Raw genomic sequence first — 20,570 nt, 5'->3', positions numbered from 1 at the left:
ACAGTTGTGAACTCCTAGGAACCCAGTGCTGGGTCAGGGCCAGAGGCTAGAGACCCAAAGTCCAGCAGAGTGAGGTCTCTGCCCCAAAGAGCTGGTCAAGGGTGGTTGTTGCTCTCCTCAGGGTCAGAGTTTAATCCCCACCCTACTTTCCTGGAGGGGTTTCAGGAGAAAAAAAAAAGTGATAAAAACTGTTGGGAACTTTGCAAAGTCCAGGACAAATGCAAGGCTTGCTGTGCCTGACGCATCAGATCTAATCTGTGGCTCTGATGGTTCCCTATGAGACGGTTTAGGCTGGGCAGGGCCCGTGCGCTCTCTGCACCCACACTCTGGCACCATTGCTCTTCTGGCTGCGAGGAGGAGGTGGAGATTCCCACACCTCTCATTGTGTCCCCCTCCAGCCTACATTCATGGGGCAGATATCAGCTGGGAGAGGAGGAGAGGCAAAGGTTCCAGAGAAGAGGAAGATGCAGTCTGGGCTTTGTAGGTGAGACTGGTGCCCACAGGAGCGCACCAGCTTTTCTCCCAGCTCGAGATGAATCAGCACCAACGTCTAGATCAGCGGTTCTCAACCTGTGGGTCGCGACCCCTTTGGGGGTCAAATAACCCTTTCACAGGGGTCGCCTAAGACCATCGGAAAACACATATATAATTACATATTGTTTTTGTGATTAATCACTATGCTTTAATTATGTTCAATTTGTAACAATGAAATTGGGGGTCACCACTACATGAGGAACTGTATTAAAGGGTTGCGGCATTAGGAAGGTTGAGAACCACTGTTTTAGATGGAGTTGATCCCATCGCTCCTATGCTGGGGGTATTGGGTACAAAGTCTTTGACCACAGCCTTTGGAAGAGGTACAGAAAAGGCCACTTGTAGTATAAACATTTGTGAAAACCGGGAAGGTGAAGGGCAGTATTCAAAGGAGCACTGGGTGGGAGCCAAGAGGCTGCCAGGCACTGCATGGCCTTGGGCAAGCTGGCTGCTGTGTGCCAGACACCACGCTAGACAGTTCACATCAAGGATCTCTTAGGGTAGGTGCTAATGTTTGTTTAAATAGATGTCACCTGTCACCTCATTAGCTTGATCCGACTGCCAGGTTGTAGCTTGCATCAGTCCATTTCTTTACATATCCTACGTAGTCCAAGCTCTTTTTTCCCTAAACAGTTCCCTCATTTTCAGCAGCCCTCCTACGTCCCCAGCCTTTCACCACAGAACATGACTCAGTCCTGTCACTCTTCTGCTTAAAACCCTGCAGTGGCAAATCCCACTGCCCTTGGGGTGACGGGCCAGTCTTCACCAGGGCCTCGGGGCCTGTATCACCGCCAGCAATTTGCACACCCAGAGCACGCTTGCCTCCTCTCTGCCCAGGACCAACTCCTTCTCATCCTTGGAGAAAGGCCTCAGCACCCTTCCTTTGCCCCCCGTTTTTCTTCCTTCAATGAGAGATGGATGTTTAATATATTGTCTTTCCCCAGACTATCACCCAATCGGACGGTGAGCAGAAACCAGGTCAGTTTGTTCTCCATTTTATCTCCCGGCTCCTAGCACAGGGCCAGGCATACAGAGGTGCTCCACTGGGTTTGCGGGTTATGATTTATAAGCGTAAAGGCAGGAGGTTGGTCATCCGCCCCTGACGGCACAGCCGGTGCCCGAGAGCCCGCGCCCTGAAGTCCGGGCCAAACTTTGATCAGAGTCCGAGGGGCTCGCGCAGGGCCAGGCGACGTCGATCTTCGGGGCCGTCAGTTTCACGGTCGGGGGTGGGGGAGGGGTTCCCACCCGTTAGCAGGCGGGAGGCGGGAGGCGGGGGTAGGCGGCCGGGGAGTGCCCGTAGAGATCTTACCGCGGGGGCGTGGCCGGGGCGTGGCCGGGGCGTGGCCAGAGGGCGCCCCGAGTCACGTGGGCCGGGAGGGGCCGCGGTGCCCGAGGCGACCCGCACCGGCCCCGCCGCGGAGGCGGGAGGCGTGCTCTCGGGCTGCCCGGCGCCCGCAGGGCCCCGCAGACACCCCGAGCAGGGACCCGCCGGGGCCTGGGAGACGCGACGGACTGCGGCGGAGGTCGGTGCGCGGAGTTGTGGCCTTGGGAGGAGGGCGATCGTCTGGGACGCGGGGGCTGCACCCCCCCACTTTCCCCAAAACTCAACAGGGAGGTTTACGGTACCCGCGGCAGGGGGAGGGGCACTGACCCCCTTCCCGTCCGCCCCCGAAGTGACGGCCGAGTCTTCCCAGGTGAGAAGGGTGCCCTCTTTCAGCCCTAACCCCCACCCCCGGCCGAGGGTCGCCGCCGGTTGGAAGCCGGGCCACAGGGAAGGAGGAAAGCCTCGGGCTCCCGAGGGAAATGCCGGGGGCTCAGTGCCCCAGGCTCCGGGCTGCACTAGGAGGGCCACCTCTCCTTTCCACGAAGCCCCGTTTCCGCGGGCGCCGAACTTACGGATGGGGCTGGGGAGCCCAGGACGCCCCAAATTCCCGGGGAGCTGCTTGTAGTGGGTGACCGTGCGCGCTTTCCTTCCTGCCCCACCCACTAAACACACCCTGCCTGTCCCCTCCAACTAGCGACCCTTTGACCCCTGGCCGTGTCCGAGGGTGGGGAGGGGAGCCGATGATCTCACAGGAGGCCTGGCACAGAGCTGGGGGGCAGACATAGTTTGGGGAGGGCTTACCAGGCATCCCAGGTGTGTGTCTTGTGTGCAAGGCCTTTGTGAAATATGTAAATGTGTAAACTATCAAGGAGTCCTGCTCAGATTCCACGGTGTGTGTGTGCGCGCTCCAGTATGCCCTGTGCAAGCCCTAAGCTCGCAGACCCCACCCACCCTCACCCCAGCACCTAGAGAGAAGCCCTTTAAGAGCACTGTGTGTAACCCCAAGTCTGGAGGGCCTCCATTTCTGGGGGAGACTGCTCCCAGCTGGGCCTGCCCTTGTTCGGGACACCCAGCAGTTTAGCAGTAGAGCTGACCAGGGCTGGTGTGCGCCAGGGCCTGCCTGGTGTTTGGCTGGTGGTGAAATAAGAAAGCCAGGAGGATCCAGACACAGGAGGTGAGCAGACCACGGGGTGTTACAGGAACCGGAAGGCGACTGGCTCCCAGGAGGAGGTACACGGTTGTGGTAGGGGAGTGTGTAGGACACTGGGATGAGCCTGTCTGCCCAGAGCTGCCCTCTCCTGGGGCATGAAAGGATAGCTCCTCTGTCAGACTGAGTCCCTTTCAGAAAGTGGTATTTTGGGGGTTATATTTAGCATGCATTCCCTGGGGAACGGGCCATGGAAGGCCTACTCTCAGCCTGTCCCCCGGTGGATAGGGGACATTCGTGGTGCTCGGAGTCACACCCAGAGGCCCTCTCAAACAGGATGGCCACTCTGGAAACGTGGCTGTAGAAATCTACCCTGGGCATAGCCACCGAGGACTCCAGACTTTGTTTCACTTGTAATCTCTGTGAAGCGATCCTGGACGATGTCCTTGCGTTGATTGGAACCCACGTGGTTCCTGCTGTATGTGTCCTGAGGCGTGACCGCTCTACAACCTTGGCATAAATGTAACTGGCTTGTTTTTCAGTAGATTCCTAAAAGCCTCTGTTTGTATTATTAGAGACTAACACCTCTCCCCCCACAATCCCCCTGGGGTCAGGCTGGGTATCCTTGGTAGAAACAGGATTTACTGAGAAAATTCCAGTGTACACCAGATGTGTGTGTGTGTGTGTGTGTGTGTATGTGTATGTGTGTGCGTGTGCGAATGTGTTGGGGGAAGGGCAAAGGTAAATTTCCTTAGGAGTCCCTGGACAATTAGGGTTTGTTCTCTTGGACCTTCTCTTAAGCTAACCTTCCTGAATCTAGGCAGATTGAGTTAAGACTCTCTGTGCTCTCTCCTTTGGCTTGATGTTCAGTTCAGAATCAGATGGTGGGTTTTGCAGTTCCTCAAACAGTTAAATACAGAGTTACCATAGGCCCCAGCAATTTCACTCCTAGGTATATACTCAAGACAATTAAAAACATACGTTCACAGAAAAACTTGTGTATGAATGTTCATAGCAGCATTATTCACAATAGCCAAAAGGTGGAAATAACCCAAATGTACATCAACTGACGGATGGATAAACAAAATGTTTCTCCATACAATGCAATGTTCCTCAGCCATGAAAAGGAATGAAATACTGATGCATGCTACAGCTTGGATGAATCTTAAAACATGCTAAGTGAAAGAAACCAGACAAAAGGTATGGAATGGGCTAATGTGTAGAGACTGACAGAAGATTGGTGGCTTCCAGGGGCTGCAGGAGGAGGGAATGGGGAATGACTGCTAATGGATGAGTTTTTTCTTTCCTTTCCCCCTTTTTTTTGGGGGGGGGGGGCGTTGAAAATGTTCTGGTATTAAATCGTGGTGATGGTTGTACAATTTTATGAGTGTACTAGGAACCACTGAATTGTACACTTCAAAATAGTGAATTTTATATGACTAATATCTCAATTTTAAAAATTAGTTGGTAGGAGGTCTGCCGTGTTTTTAAAGCTTTATTATTTCTGTAAAAACGACACCCTCATTTAAAAATATTCAAACAATACCAAAAAAAAAAAAAAAAAAAAAACCCCAAAGGAGAAAGTAGAAACGTCACCTGGGACCACTGTGAGCACTTTGCTTTAGAGCTCAGGTCTGTCAGACTGTGAGGATTGACCTTGGGCAAGTTCCTGACTTTCTATAAAAAAATGGAGAGAAAAACTCACACTATTCAATGCAAAGATAGAGATAAAAATGCAATGAATGCTAGCTGTTGTCATTATTACATGTGTGTGTATATATGTAGCTAGGTACACATGTCTGATTACCATAAGTGGGATTAGGCTGTTCTATTACCTGACTTTTTCATGGACAGACTTTGCTTTTGTTGTATTGACTTCAGAGAGGAAGGGAGAGGGAGAGAGATAGAAACATCAATGATGAGAGAGAATGATTGATCGGTTGCCTCCTGCACGCCCCCTACTGGGCATTGCGCCCGCAACCCTGGCATGTGCCCTGAGTGGGAATCAAACTGTGCAGTGACCTCCTGGTTCATAGGTTGACTCAACCACTGAGCCACACTGGCCAGGTAACAAACTTTGTTTTTTAAGCACTTTATTTTTGTAGAGTAGTTTTAGTTCATAGCAAAATTGAGGGCAAGGTACAGAAGACTTTTCATATGTCCCCTGTCCTCACAAATGCACAGCCTCCCCCATTATCATCCCCCGGCAGGGTGGTGCACTTGTTACAGTTGATGAACATGCATTGACACATTCACCCAAAGACCATAATTTACATTAAGGTTTATTCTTGGTCTTGTACATCGTATGGGTGTGGACAAATCGTGGACAAACATTTCATGTAAAAAGCGTCCACTCTAAAAATGAATGGCTCCAGAATATTCCATTGTATGGGTGTATAACAGTGTATCCTGTAGTCTTCCATTGATGGGGTCTCCCATTGATTGAGGCTGGATATTTTTTCCATTGATTTTTAGAGAGAGTGGAAGGGAGGGGGGGGGGAGAAAGAGAGGAAAAGAGAGAGAGAGAAAGATAAGAGAAACACACCAATTGGTTGCCTCCCACACCCTGACCAGGGCTGGGGATCGAACCTGCAACCCAGGTATGTGCCCTTGATGGGGAATCGAACCTGTGAGCCTTTGGTGCACGGGCTGATGCTCTAACCACGGAGCCACATTGGCCAGGGCTACATGTGCTTTTTGAGCACCGATAGGTAGGGTGTGTGGCTGGGAAGCAGCTCTGTGGCTTAAGTACATGGTTTAGGTATCTGGCAAAGTGGATCGTGGTCGAGGGTAGGGGAGCTGTCCTCAGGGGCCAAGCAAGAACTGGCACTGGGCCCTGGCTGGGTGGCTGAGTTGGTTGGAGCATCGTCCTATACACTGAAAATTTCCAGGTTTGATTTCCGGTTAGGATACATACCTAGGTTGTGGGTTCAATCCTTGGTCGGGCCATGTATGGGAAGCAACTGATCGATGTTTCTCTCTCACATCAATGTTTCTTTCTCTCTCTCTTCCTCTCTCTCTCAAATCAGTAAACATCCTCCAGTGAGGATAAAAAAAAAAAAGAATTGGCCAAGGAAGACACGGGTGTGCAAGAGTGTTGGGTAAGGGAGGCCGCTGAGGAGGAAGGGTGGAATCAGCTGGAGAGCCGCCAGCCCACCATTCCCCTAGTGAGAGTGTCAGGGGTCAGTGGAGGAGAGAGAAGAGAGATTCCAGCAGGGGCTTCAGGGCCTCCTCTTCTCCTCGTGCAGCCCCTCATGGTGGGGGAGCCCTCAGGCCCCAGCCCCTGGAACTCTGCTCGCTGGGACTCCAGAGAAGCAGTTTGCCTTCACTGAGGGTGTGCCTGGTTGGGTGGGCCAGGGTTTGCCCTTTGGGGAAGCCCGTTGATCCTGGGCCAGTTTACTGCCCCTCAGGCCTGCACTGGGGTGGCTGGGCTTACTCTCCTCCCCGGGAAGGGCCCAGGGCAGGCCTGGTGGTTAGAACTGGTGAGCATGTAGGTGTGACAGGCACCCTGTGTGTGCTGGCGCCTGTCACCTGCCCTCCTGGCCACCCCACCTTGTTCCCCGAGCTCATCTTCAGCCTCCCTTTCTGCCACCGGACCTCTTGGCCCAAACTATGTCCTCTGCAGAGAAGGTCCCAGGTGTTTTCTAAGTCTCTCCTTGAGCTTCCCTAGGTGGCCCAGTGTGACCCGACCCACGGTGGACCCCTCTCCCTAACCAGCTGTGCAGCCTCTCTGGGCCTGTGCCCAGCCAGCTTGGAAGCAGGGCTCTGGGGGTTTCCCTGACCTTGCCGGCTGCTGGCCCCAAAGTCAGGTTGGCACAGAGGGTTCCGTGCTGAAGGGAGAGGTGAAATATACCCCTTATATCGCCTGCCTCATTCCCAGCCTCTGCTCAGTTCCTGGTATTTACTCCTGACCTCTGGCTGGACCCTGGGCCCTCTTCGGTTTTGGCTCCCAGGAGACATGCTCCTTCTGGCCCAGTTGGCAGATTCTGCCCGATGAACACTCAGGACGACCTTTCTGAGGGCCTGGAGCAGTGAAGGTGGCACTGCCTGCTGGGGACTCGTCCTGGTCCCAGCCCTGCTGAGGGCTCTTTCCTCATCTGTAAATGGGTAGAATGCACAAGCCTCAGTGAGTTGGGGACCATTTAGCCAGTGAGAAACAGTTAAATCCCTTCTAATCTTCTCTGTCAGATCTATCTCTCCCATCAGGTTCCCCCTTCCCACCAGATTCTCTTCCCCACTAGGTTTCTCCTCCCCCATTCTGTTCTCCCTCCTCCATCCTGTTCTCCCTCCCCCACCAGCTTCTCCCTCCTCCAGCTTCTCCCTACCCCATCAGATTCTCCCTGCCCCACTAGCTTATTCCTCCCTTACCAGTTTCTCCCTCCTTCATCAGGTACTCCCACCCTTACCACATTCTCCCTCCCCATCAGGTTCTCCCTCCCCCACCAGGTTCTCCCTCCCCATCAGGTTCTCCCTCCTTCATTAGGTTCTCCCTCCCCCACCAGGTTCTCCCTCCCCCACCAGGTTCTCCCTCCCCATCAGGTTCTCCCTCCTTCATTAGGTTCTCCCTCCCCTACCAGGTTCTCCTTCCCCCATCAGGTTCTCCCTCCTTCATTAGGTTCTCCCTCCCCCACCAGGTTCTCCCTCCCCATCAGGTTCTCCCTCCTTCATTAGGTTCTCCCTCCCCTACCAGGTTCTCCTTCCCCCACCAGGTTCTCCCTCCCCATCAGGTTCTCCCTCCTTCATTAGGTTCTCCCTCCCCCACCAGGTTCTCCCTCCCCCACCAGGTTCTCCCTCCTTCATTAGGTTCTCCCTCCCCCACCAGGTTCTCCCTCCCCCACCAGGTTCTCCCTCCCCATCAGGTTCTCTCTCCTTCATTAGGTTCTCCCTCCCCTACCAGGTTCTCCTTCCCCCACCAGGTTCTCCCTCCCCATCAGGTTCTCCCTCCTTCATTAGGTTCTCCCTCCCCCACCAGGTTCTCCCTCCCCCACCAGGTTCTCCCTCCTCCAGGGAAGAAATTAGGCAGTGGACTTTTGAATACCAACAAGAACAGTGCCTGGAGCTCCAACCATAAGCTGCCCCTATAAGTGTGGGGACCATTTTGGGGGCCACCATGTCTTGGAAACCTATGTGTGCAAGGACATCTTAGGATGCCCCCTCACATTACAGGGGTAAATGGAGGCCAGGAGGGGAGGGGTTGTGCCCAGGCCACACAGGATGCTGGACAGTGGGGTAGTCTTCCAGCTGCCGGGGTGCTGCCCGACAAGGCCCCAGGCTGGCTGGAACACACTTCCCCATCAAGCCTTTGGGCAGCACGCTGCCTGCCCTTCAAGGTTGACCCGAGTCCACTTCCTCCTCCTTGCCACCCCCTGCCGCCCCCACTGTGAACCTCCATCCCTGATGCCCGCAGCCGCTGTTGGGCCTCTCGCTGCTTTCTGTGCATGCCAGCTTCGCCATCCTTTACTGTCTCTCCTGGCAGCCTGCTTTATTTCTGCCTCTCCTTGGAGCCCGGCACAGGCCAGGAGGAGGTGTGACTGCCTATCGCCTCTAGCCAGCATCTCCCAACAACCCTCACTGCTCTCAGGCTCTCAGCTGCAGTCAAGATCGCTCCCCAGGTAGCTGGGCTCCCACACTGGAGAGCCCTGGGGCCCTGCACCATGAGCAGCCTTCTCTGGGGTTAAGCTAAACTGGGGTAAGGCCTCTGACTGCAGCCCCAGGCCAGCTTCTCAGCCCTCGAAAGGGACAGACTCTGGGATGCGCCAGGTGACCCGGGCTCTTTGGAGGGTGCGCCTGGTGGATTGCTTCTCGGGCTGGCTGGGGGCACCCAGGCAAGCTTCGCCACCTCTTCCTTCTGCCTCTGTGCTGACTCAGCCCAAGGCTGTCCTCTGCCTCAGACGTCCTCCACTGTCATGCTCTGGGCCAAGGGTTTTTGAATTTCAGCTCCTCAGGAACTCAACCAAGGTTTGCTCGGCTGCACCAGTCCAGGTGTGAGTGTGGGCCTGGGGCACAGGTGGCCTGCAGTCCTGGCCCTCCACCCTCTGCAGACACTGTCCCTGGCATCAAGCAGGTGCTTGCTCCTCCCTCCCCCTCACTGGAGCCCACACGATCAGCACTGCTGCCTACCGTCCTTCTTACCGGCGGGCATTCCTTCGCAGTCTTTAACCAGCACTGTTTCTTCTCACAGCAGACGTCTCTCCTTGCCCCATGTCTCCTGGGGAGGCTGCCCAGCAGTCCTGGTGGACCTCCACTGTCCCAGAATGCTCGGGGAATGACCTCCCACTGCAGGCCTCTCCTCCCCGCCCCACCGTCATGGCCTCAGTCACACCGCATCCTATTTTGCAGGTTGATGGTCAAAACCTGCCCATTCATCTCCTTAGACCTGGGGCTCAAGCTGGTGGCCTGTGAATGGGCAGAATCTGGTCAGAGTGTTTGCTTAGCTTGGGGCTTAAGAATTTTATTTCGTTCCTTTGATGTGGCCCGTGCCTGCAGGTCCCCACAGGTGTGCCCACCATAGATAGGTGCACCTGACCAGCTTCCCAGGTCCGCATCCTCCTCCCGGCCCTGTGGTTTGTGAGCCCCTCCTTTACAAGGGCAGGGGCCACATCTGTCTGTCTCTGACCCCAGGATCCACGGCACAGGGCACATCAAAGAGCAGGAGCTCATTTAAGTTATGTTGACGAGTGAGCAAATATATTGAGTGGGGAAACTGCAGGATAGTTAAATGTGTGCAGAAACAATTATGATTGCAGGTACACAGAACAACTCTGAAGGATTCATATCAACTTGGCAACGTGGATGCAATGGAGAATGGAACTGGGTGGTTGGGCGATGGGATGGAACAATGATACCCCTGTGCCTCTGGAATTCAGATTTTACAATTAAAATCTTTTAAAAAATATATATATATTTTATTGATTTTTTTACAGAGAGGAAGGGAGAGGGATAGAGAGTTAGAAATGTGGATGAGAGAGAAACACCGATCAACTACCTCCTGCACATCTCCCACTGGGGATGTGCCCGCAACCCAGGTACATGCCCTTGACCAGAATCGAACCTGGGACCCTTGAGTCCGCAGGCTGACGCTCTATCCACTGAGCCAAACTGGTTAGGGCACAATTAAAATCTTAATGATGACATAAATTAAAAAGGTCACGTTTCGGCATTTGAGGCCCTTCTTGCTGTGGGCTCACCCCTGCCCTCCCAGCCTTGAGCTGCCCCTGACTCCCATGTGGTCGCTCCTTCTGTCCCTGCAGTGGCGGCTCGAGATGGGGTCCCAGGTCTCCATGGAAGCGAGAGGTGTGCATGTGGTGATCGTCGGCGGGGGCTTTGGCGGGATCACGGCCGCCGGCCAGCTGCAGGCACTGAACATCTCCTTCACGCTGGTGGACATGAAGGACTCCTTCCACCACAATGTGGCAGCCCTGCGGGCTTCCGTGGAGAGCGGTAACGGCTCCTTTCCGGGGCTTTCTGGGTCTTATCATGCTGTGGGTCTGGGGGTGGTTTTCTCGACTTCGGGCAAGGTACCTCTATTCAACCGCTAGACAAATTCTGGAGAATCTAAAGGTCATTGGCCTTAAGCAGCTACCATATCAAGGCCCTAGAGCAGAGGTTCTCAACCTTCTGGCCCTTTAAATACAGTTCCTCATGTTGTGACCCAACCATAAAATTAATTTCGTTGCTACTTCATCACTGAAATGTTGCTACTGTTATGAATCGTAATGTAAATATCTGATATGCAGGATGGTCTTAGGCGACCCCTGTGAAAGGGTCGTTCGACCGTCAAAGGGTTCGCGACCCCCAGGTTGAGAACCGCTGCCCTAGAGTAAGAGCTTGAGCTTCTCTGAGGCCCTGGGGCCCAGACTGGCACTTTGGGGGTGGGTGGATCCCCTGGGTATACCACTGGCCCAGATGTTTGGTCAGGGGCACCCCTGTTGGTATCTAGTTCAGGAGAGGTTCTGGGTTATTCTGTCTCCTGTGGGAGCCCAGTTTTACACTGTGACCTCCTCTGTGTCCACTCCCCAGGGTTTGCCAAAAAGACATTCATCTCCTACTCGAAGAGCTTCAAGAATAGCTTCCGGCAGGGCGTGGTGGTTGAGATCGATCTGAAGAATCAGACGGTGCTGCTGGAGGATGGCGAGGTGAGCAGGGCTGACGGCTGCTGGTGGGGGACCTGGCAGGTCTACCTGGCAGGCCTCACGGGGGGAGAGAGGCCTCTGGCCCCCAGCCCTGCCTGGTGCTGAGAGCGGCTTCCTCGTGAGCAGAGGCCTGACGACAGCAGCCACGAGTGTGGGGGCAGACATTTCCTGAGCCTTTCCTGTACCCCGGGCACTGTCCTAAGCTTTACGTGGTCTGCTGTGATGCCTGCCATGACTCAGGGAGGTGGTGTCGCCTCCTGTCATGTGGGGATCAGTGGCTGTCCCGGGATCCCACAGCCAGGAAGATACTCAGTGGGGATTTGAACTCAGGCAGTTTCTTCCCAGGGCCCACGCTCAGAAAGCCAGTGTCCTGGACCAGCCCCAGGCCTGGCCAACCTCCACGCCCACTGGAATCAAAGGCACACACTGGATCCACATCCCTGGATTGGGAAGTCATGGGGGCAGACTTGTTCTTCATTCATCTTCCTGCTCCTCAGCCCGGGTAGTAGCTCGGCGCCCGGTGTACGCCCGCAGTGATGTGAGCTCCCCCCGTGAGCTGCCACCAGCCCAGTCGTCATGTTGAGGGTCACCTCCAGCCTTGCCCTCTACTCTATCCAAAGCTAAAGGGGAGTTAGAAAAAGGGGACGCCGTTTCTGTCCTCAGTGAGTCTTCGATCTTGTGTGAATCAATCCCACTTGCATTAATTTTAGGGCCGGGAATCTCTTGGTTGGAAAGATTGCTGAGAGTCGCCTTGTTCTGTGGTTTCGGGCCAGACTGTTCAGAGCCCTGGAGGGTCCATGAGGGTCCATGGGAGCACAGACCCCCGTCCTCCTCCCATCAGAGCAGCACTGGTTTTTCAACTTGATCTATTTAGGCTCAAAGTGGGATCTCCTCCCTCCCCCCTTTCCTTTGTTTTGGGGGTGCAGGGGGCAATTTCTTCTAAAATACCTAGGAGAGTCTAAACCAGGGGTGGGCAAACTTTTTGACTCGAGGGCCACAATGGGTTCTTAAACTGGACCGGAGGGCCGGAACAAAAGCATGGATGGAGTGTTTGTGTGAACTAATGTAAATTCAAAGTAAACATCATTACATAAAAGGGTACGGTCTTTTTTTTTTTTTAGTTTCATTCATTTCAAACGGGCCGGATCCGGCTCAGGCCGTAGTTTGCCCACGGCTGGTCTAAACTAATTCCACATGGACGCTGGAATCCTGCTTATTCCCCACATGCAGTTTCCTGTCTCCAGCTTACCTGCCCCCCACTGTGGGGAGCTCAGCCCTCTCATTTTTGTGCTGGGGGCTCTGGCAGGAGGCAAGTCTGCTTCTTTAGGTTCTACTGGGTTCTAGCACCATCCCTCAGCTTAACCACGTGATGGTTTTGCTCCCCTTCAAGGAGGGCTGCCTAAGAGGGCTCAGTACCCGTGGGCCTGGGGTTGGATGAAGAGCCCAGGCCTGCCCTCACCTTTCTTTTCCTTGCCCCTCGCAGGCACTGCCCTTCTCGCATCTTATCCTGGCCACGGGCAGCACTGGCTTCTTCCCCGGCAAGTTAAACCAGGTTGTCAGCCAGCAGGAGGCCATTCAGGCCTATGAGAACATGGTGAAGCAGGTGAGCACCCCTGGCCCCGGGCAGGGCAGGGAGCGCAGATTGGGTGGCCCCTGGAGAGCAGAACAACTTTCGGGGGGACAGCAGGGAGACCCTTAGGGGGTGTTCAGGGCTGTGACAGTGGCTGCAGAGATGGAGAGTTGTTAGAGAGACTCCTGGGAGGAGACCTTTGGATCTGTCATCAATGTCTGGACATGAGCACCCAGACCTGCTCATGTAGCGATTGGGGACCCCAGCTCCTCTCTCGGGGCTCCTGGTTGCACAGGGCCTTGTGATGTATAGAGCAGGCTTGGATCCATGCCCGCAGCCAGCTCTCACAGCAGTCCTGAGAGCCGGGTGGGTGGCTCTATCCCCTTGGAAGTGAGGAGTGGGGACCAGGGAAGGCTCTCAAGGTGAGTGCTGCTGCATGGCTCGGCCAGGTCTTCCCTCTCTGCACAGCTTCTGAGAAGCCGGGAGAAAAGACACTAGTGTAGAGGTTAGGAGCCCGGCTTTGAGCTCAGACAGACCTGGGCCATGGTCAATCTGAAGGGTGGGCAGGGTGAGACCTGCCTCTTGGGGCTGTTGTGAGAATCAGATGGGAAAATGCAGGGAGACACCCAGCAAGTGCTAGGCCCCGAGGAAGCACATTTAGACCTCACGTTTGGAAGGAGTTCGCTACTCTTTTGGCAAGGACCTCCCACCCCCCGCCCCAGTGCTGCCCCTTGAGGCAGGGTGAACTTGCGGGTGTTTTCACATTTGCTTCTGCTCCAGGTCCAGTGCTCACAGTCCATCGTGGTGGTGGGCGGAGGCTCTGCTGGAGTGGAGATGGCAGCGGAGATTAAAACCGAGTACCCGGAGAAAGAGGTGGGCAGGCGGCCTTGGCTCTGAGCTCTCCGTGGCCGGCTTCTTTCTGTGTTGTCGAAGGAAAATCGGGAATTTGCTCAAGGCCTGGGAGGCGGAGCTCCCCAACACACAGTGGGAGCCCGTGTTTCCCATCTCCTGCTCCCTGCACTGAGGGATCCCCTGAAGTCCCTTTCTGACGGAATTTTTTCTGGACAGCCAGGATGTGTCCTAGTTCAGTGAGGGGTCCTGCCTTCTGGTCCCACTGGGAGAATCAAGGCCAGGGGAGACCCCTTACAGAACATTAACTCCTGTGTCCCCTCAATATCCCAGCTTTGTGACCTGAACGTAGACTTTGCCTCATTTTGCTGACAACTAGCTTGGTCAAAAGCACCTTTAGTTGGTTTTTGGTCTTTAAGAGACGGTAGCCCTTGCCCTGGACAGCCCCATGGGGGAGCCTGCGGTGCAGCCCCTCACTAAGGACTGGCCGGCACTGCCTCCTGCCCACGGAGGGTGGCCCTGTTCCCTTTGAATGATGGAGGGATAGAGCATCTGGCTGGCACCCTGGAGAGAAAACACACATCCTGGCAGCTGCGAAGGCTCAGCTGAGGGCTGAGTGATGATTGGTAATTACGGAGGCAAGAGCACGCTTGCAGCTGATGCCAGATCAGCTGAGAGCCGCGTGGAGCCTGTGGCTGCTTCTCTTTCCCGAGGGAAAGGCACGTTGGTTTTGAAAAGTGAGATCAATATGGGCTAATTTAATTATACAGTTGTTCTCTGACAAATTGTTGGAAATTATTATGAATAATTGATGTAAAAGTTCATTAATTTTGATTTATGGGGTAAAGACCCGTCTGAAGTAGGAAGTAACTCAGGAAAACTTCCGTATGTTTATGATCAGTAGACACATACGAGTAATATGTGCTTTATGCACACATACTCATTTTGTCATTACATTTCTTTTTAAAATTTACCTTTTTATTTTTTTAAATTTTTAAATTTTTAATTTTTTAAATGAAAACATTACCTTTATTTATGCTTCATTTACCACACTTACAGGACAATAGCATACAAGGCAGATTATAAATTCAACGGTATCGGTTTAGTTTTCAAAATGACTGGTAATTCAGCATCTTCAAAGGACATTTCCATATATACATTTTTCTTTTTTTTTTTTTTAATTTCTTAAAGTATTACAAAGAGTATTACATATGTCTCCTTTTTTCCCCCCCTTGACTAAAATTTACCTTTTTAAAATATATATATTTTTTATTGATTTCAGAGAGAAAGGGAGAGAGAGATAGAAACATCAATGATGAGAGAGAATCACTAATTGGCTGCCTCCTGCACGTTCCGTACTGGAGATGGAGCCTGAAACCTGGGCATGTGCCCTTGACTGGAATCTAACCCGGGGACCTTCAGTCCGCAGGCCGACGCTCTATCCACTGAGCCAAACCAGCTAGGGCTTAAATTTATCTTTATTGTCGAAAGTATTACAAATATCCCCTTTGGGTTTTTTTCCCCATTGACCCCCTTAACTCCCACCCCTGCCCCCATCATTACAACATTTCTATGAGTGGGACTGCGATCTGTCTTACTGAGTTGTCAGGCAGTGTCCGAGTGAGTATCCAAGATGGGATTTCAACCCAGGCAGTCTGATTCCAAAGTCCGGGCTTTGAACACCATTCCAGGCTGCCTCTCGCTTCCCTGTGCTGACCCGCATGGCAGGAAGTGCTAGTTTTAGAACCAGCTTTAATGTCAATGTCAGGTTGACGTACAGGTACAATGTCAATGGCTTGTATATAGACTGTATGACCATAAGTGCCCAAGGATGTTTGAAATGATTTTCCATGTGGCACTCCGTGTGGTTGTGGCGTGCTGGCCCATTCTGAGAGTCCTGGACCAGGAGACGTGGGCTCCAGCCCAGCTTGCTGTGAGCTGGTTCCAGCGTTGGGCAAATTGCTTCACTTGGGCCCCAGTTCCCAAACCTGTGACCTGAGGTAGGGGTGGAAGAGGGGGGGAGGCAGACTGGGTGTTTTTAAGCCTCCTACTGTGTGCAGGAGGCTCAGTGGCTCCTCTGTCCTATGGTCGTTTGTCCCCAGGTCACTCTTATTCACTCCCAAATGGCCCTGGCTGACAAGGAGCTCCTGCCCTGTGTCCGGCAGGAGGTGAAGGAGATCCTGCTCCAGAAAGGCGTGCAGCTGCTGCTGAGTACGTGCCGTTCCCCTTGCCCTGCCCTCTCCCTGGCCCAGGGAGACTGGGCTCGAGGCTTGGTCACTGCCCCCAGCTAGAGGGTGGCCACCGTCTCTGAGTCCTGGGGTTGAGCATCAAAGCCCATTTGAGCCCTGACGTCCAGCCGGAGGTTGTGTCTGCCCTCGGCAGGGATTTCATGTCACGGACCAGCACTGTCCTGGCTATTGGTTTGGACAAAGTGCAGATGGTACCTATTTGTTGAATGATTTTAAAAAAATCATCTAAGGATTTGACCTGAATTATGATGTCTCTGTGGTGGAGAGAATAGGTTTTTTGGTTTGTATCTTGAGGGTGGTGAGGAGTGTGGCTTTTGTTCAGAGCAAGAGGGAAGAGAACCACCCAGCAGCTAGCGAGTGGGGCTCTAACCCCAGGGGTGTCCTCCACAATTTGTGAGGCTCAGCCTCTTTGTTTTCTTCAGGGAGCTGCGGGGGTGTCTGCTCTATGAAACCCCAGGCTGGCTGTCTCCTTGCTCCTGGCTCTGCAATACTGTGATCACCTCTACTTTTAGGCAGTGAGGAGGGCAGTGGCTTCACCTTTGTCAGTGTGTCTGGAGGGCCTGGGCTGCCTGAGCAGGGTGGCACAGCTCACAGTCGGGGAGGCATGTTGGAGGTCTTCCTCAAATAGCTTTTCCCAGAACTTGGGAAACTCAGCCTCAAACTGCTTCTTGGCATTTTCCTCCCATCGTATCCCTTGGGGCCTGGTGTCCAGATTGTGCTTGTGGGGGTAGCAGGTGGACTGGGAGAGGAGCAGGGCGGGAAGGGGGAGTGGAATCATTGCCTACTTGGGACACAGCATCCAGGCCTTTCCTGGGGCCTTCAGGGGTCTCCAGACTTCCCCGGGGTCAGCTTTGGCGTGGACCAGCCTTGTCCACCCTCTGCCAGCCTCCTGGTCACAGACCTCCCTTGACAGGTGAGCGGGTGAGCAACATGGCGGAGTTGCCTTTCAATGAGTATCGCGAGTGCATCCGTGTGCAGACGGACAAAGGCACTGAGGTGGCCACCAACCTGGTGATTGTCTGCAACGGTATCAAGATCAACAGCTTTGCCTACCACCGTGCCTTTGGTAAGCAGGTGGCAGAGCCACTGTCCACTCCTCAGGTTGCCTCCTCACTGCCCAGCGTCCAAGGCCCCTCAGGCCTTTCCCCCAGGAGTCGGCACCCCCTCCCTACCTTTCCCCTCCATCCCAGCAGCTCTTCTGTCTCATCTGAATGGCGGCATCAAACTTTAAATTTAGGTTCAGGTTCACGCTTGCTGTCCTTCCCTCAGCTGTGATAATGACGACTTAGCCCAAGATGTGCAAGGTGAGGAGACTCTTCCAAAATCGGGGCCCGCCCCCAGCAGCAAGAGAGGAGAACAGGTTTCAGAGAGCTGAAAAGATCTGCTTTCTGTTCCTGTCCTTGGATCACGGATGCAGAGGAAATCCTGGGGTCAGGCCTTTCTCTCTTCCCAGGTGTGCTGCTCTCCCCAAACCCTGACCATTTGGGGAGTGGGGGCAATATTGTGGCTTCGTGTCCTTAGAGCTCAATATTGGACCATCGAGCTGACGGAAACATGGAGCAGCTGGACTCCTGCCTCCGTGTGTGAATGGAGACTCAGTGGCTCCTTGTCAGGCCCCATGTTGCTGTGTCCTCAGGTTCCCCTCATGTATGCCTGAGTCCCATTCCTGCCCGGGAGCTCCTCCTCTGTGCCTGCAGGAAAGACTTATCCCATCCCAGAGGAAGGAAGCTAGTCCAGGCCAGGCATGTGGGTGGAACTGAGGGTTAATGGACAGAGAGCCCAAAATTTAACACCCAATTGTCCTAATGATATACTTCAAAGATAAACTTTTAAGTCCCTTAAAATGAAAAGTTTATCATTTATTAAAGCCCTGTATTTATTTTAAAAATCTATTCCACGTTCAAAAGAAAATTCAAGACTTGACCAAGTTGTGAACGTAAGCACTGTGTTAACCATGGTAACGCACAGAGTCACGCACAGCACAGAAAATGCCCCTTGCTGTCTTTCTGACCAGTTTCCACACTGGAGTGGTACCCTTGCCTCTGCAGGAGGAGTTCTGGGGGGAGGTGTGTGTGTGTGGGGGGGCTTCAAGCAGAAATAAACTGGGTGGGCGGCTCGCCTCCGGAGATTGTGCCTCTTGCGGTGGCTTGACGGGCACCAGAGCTCCTCTTCTCTGTGCTCTGGGGGCCACTTAACATGGCAGCTTAGGGTTTTGGTTTCCTGTTGGTTTTGCCTGGCAGATAGTGTACTGGCCAGCAATGGAGCCCTGAAGGTGAACGAGTACCTCCAGGTGGAGGGCTACAGCCACATCTACGCCATCGGCGACTGTGCTGACGTGAAGGAGCCCAAGATGGCCTATCATGCTGGCCTCCATGCCAACATCGCCGTGGCCAATATCGTCAACTCCATGAAACAGAGGCCCTTCAAGGCCTATAAACCAGGTGAGGGAGTCCCATGTGCTTCACAGTTTTTTTAAAAAAAATATTTTTATTGATTTCAGAGAGGAAGGGAGAGGGAGAGATAGAAACATCAACGATGAGAGAGAATCATTGATTGGCTGCCTCCTGCACACCCCCTACTGGGGATCGAGCCTGCAACCCAGGCATGTGCCCTTGACTGGAATCATACCTGGGACCCTTCAGTCCACAGGCCCACGCTCTATCCACTGAACCAAACCAGCTAGGGCAACTTTTGCTTCACAGTTTTAAGAGAGTAGGGGTTAGACATGGTGAAAGCCTTTGAGATAAATGACCACTAGTACCAACTTTTTTTTAAAAAAATATTTTTATTAATTATGGGAGAGGGAGAGAGAGAAAGAAACATCAAGGTGAGAGTAAAACATTGATTGGCTGCCTCCTGCACTCACCCTACCAGGCACTGAGCCCGAAAGCCCAGCAAGTACCCTGACCAGGAATTGAACCGGCAACCTTTCGGTGCACAAGACGACGTCCAACCCCAACGGCCAGGGCTAGGACAAACTTTTAAAGCCGGAGACAGAAACGCTCCCTAGAACGCTTTAATAATTTGTAATTAATAAATAAATCTGGGACTTGCCCGCCACAGATGGTGAGCAGGAGTCTAGTTTGTGCTTCTGCCCCACAGGTGCGCTGACGTTCCTCTTGGCCATGGGGAGAAATGACGGCGTGGGCCAGATCAGCGGCTTCTATGTGGGGCGCTTCATGGTTCGGCTGGCCAAGAGCCGGGACCTGTTCGTCTCCACGAGCTGGAAAACCATGCGGCAGTCTCCACCCTGAGGAGGAGGCTGGGCGGGAGACGAGGTACCACCGACACCTGGGAACGGATTGCCTGACAAGTGGTACCCGCCTGACAGCTGTCAAAGGGCACTCTTTCTGGAGTAAGATGCCACTGATGTACTCACCAGAAACACAACTTACAGAAAAGCAAAAATGGAGAGGAGAGAGAGAGAGAGAGAAGGAGAGAGAGAGAGAGAGGAGAGAGAGAGAGAGAGAGAGAGAGAGAGAAGGAGAGAGAGAGAGAGACACTAAAAAGACACCCCATAGAGGATTCTTTCTGGGTTTGGCAAGGCCGAATGCTTCACTGGGTCCTGGGAGTGCGAAGCCAGCCTTCTGCGCAACAGGCTCCCCTCGGATGTGTGTGCATGTGCGGGCGCTGGGTCTCCTGAGGGCTGGCTTCCTGTCTGCGGGGCAGGAAGGAGGACCTGCCAAGTGAGACCAGCTAAGGAAGGGGGTCTGTACCCATCTTGCCCATCATTCAGAGGGTGGGGAAGCCCACACATCCTGCAATACTCCAGTTGTCAGTAGGAGGCTGATTTTAAACTGTTAGTCCCTACAGTCTTTAATCTTAACAAAACTTTCTATATTTCAATTTTTATACCATATATACTATGATTACATATCATAGGTTATATTTAAGAAGAAGGAGATAAAAATTTCCCTGTTGGTTCGTCCATGCTAACAGTGAGTTTTTACGGAGCTCAGGGAAGTTAAGACCGAGACCTGGCCTGCCAGCTGCTGGAGGTGTTTAAGGGGGGGCAGCCGAGCTACGTGACCTTTGGGTGGGTCCCCATCGGTGAACATCCAGGGAGCAGACCAGCCCTGTGTGCTTCCAGGCTGCTGTCACGGCAAATTTACAAGGGAAAAAACTCCTCTGTGGTTTTGTGCTTCTGGTTTCTTGGCCAACCCGAATGTCACTGACCTGGAGACCTGGCCCTGTAGTGAGGATGCCTGCCAGCAGCTATGTTAAGGCTATACTGACTCCTCCACTTGGGAGAGAACGTCAGTCTGGAGGAGCCTATTTTGGACCCCGCAATCACGCGACAGCAGAAGTGGATGATCAGTTCATCCGAATAAACTCAGGTTCTGGCCCCGCCCAGCCGGCCCCTCCCTGCTTCCCTTTGATGTGGCCCCTGGATACCTGGCCAGAGTCCTTGGACACCAGCCTCACCGGGGCTCCCACTCCACCCTGTCTGGGCTGCGGCCTGGGCTGATGAGACATGTGCCTCTTCCCCAAGCATGGCTTCCCCATTGGGGCATCGCCCAGGGCTGAGTTCCTATGGACCAAGGCCAACGAGGCCCCCCTTCTGGAAGCAGGACCGATGCCTGAGAAGCAGGCCACTCCGTGCTGTCTGACCTGGGGCCTACCTAGCATGGCGGAGTCAAAGCCCGTTAGAGACAGGCCTCGTTCTGTTTATAACATTCTAGACGTGCCCACACCCATGGGGACAGTTTTCCAAACAGGAAAATGTTGCAATAAAAGAATATGTTGTAAGAAAGACACTGAATCT

General features: G+C 53.5%; 1 protein-coding gene across 3 annotated transcripts; it reads left to right on the top strand.

The window, feature by feature from the left end:
- Positions 1-1,913: 1,913 nt before the first annotated feature.
- AIFM2 (AIF family member 2) lies at positions 1,914-20,558 on the top strand. 3 transcript variants are annotated; one of them, XM_070432899.1, is made up of 9 exons: positions 1,914-2,057; positions 10,256-10,445; positions 11,025-11,140; positions 12,621-12,740; positions 13,488-13,580; positions 15,659-15,767; positions 16,719-16,871; positions 18,046-18,246; positions 18,908-20,558. In XM_070432899.1, exons 2-9 carry the CDS (start codon positions 10,268-10,270, stop codon positions 19,057-19,059), a joined length of 1,122 nt encoding a protein of 373 aa, XP_070289000.1. In that variant the 5' UTR covers positions 1,914-2,057; positions 10,256-10,267; the 3' UTR covers positions 19,060-20,558. The 3 variants fall into 3 exon arrangements, with proteins under 3 accessions (XP_070289000.1, XP_070288999.1, XP_070289001.1); XM_070432898.1 differs by having other exon boundaries at positions 1,914-2,228; XM_070432900.1 differs by lacking the exon at positions 18,908-20,558 and adding an exon at positions 18,680-18,869 and having other exon boundaries at positions 1,914-2,228.
- Positions 20,559-20,570: the final 12 nt, after the last annotated feature.

Source organism: Myotis yumanensis, unplaced genomic scaffold (assembly GCF_028538775.1).
Source record: "Myotis yumanensis isolate MYYU_CA2020_CCGP unplaced genomic scaffold, mMyoYum1.0.hap1 SCAF_13, whole genome shotgun sequence".
Taxonomy (NCBI): Eukaryota; Metazoa; Chordata; class Mammalia; order Chiroptera; family Vespertilionidae; genus Myotis; species Myotis yumanensis.
The sequence above is the reverse complement of the archived record's forward strand: the minus strand, read 5'-3'. Positions and strand labels throughout refer to the sequence as shown.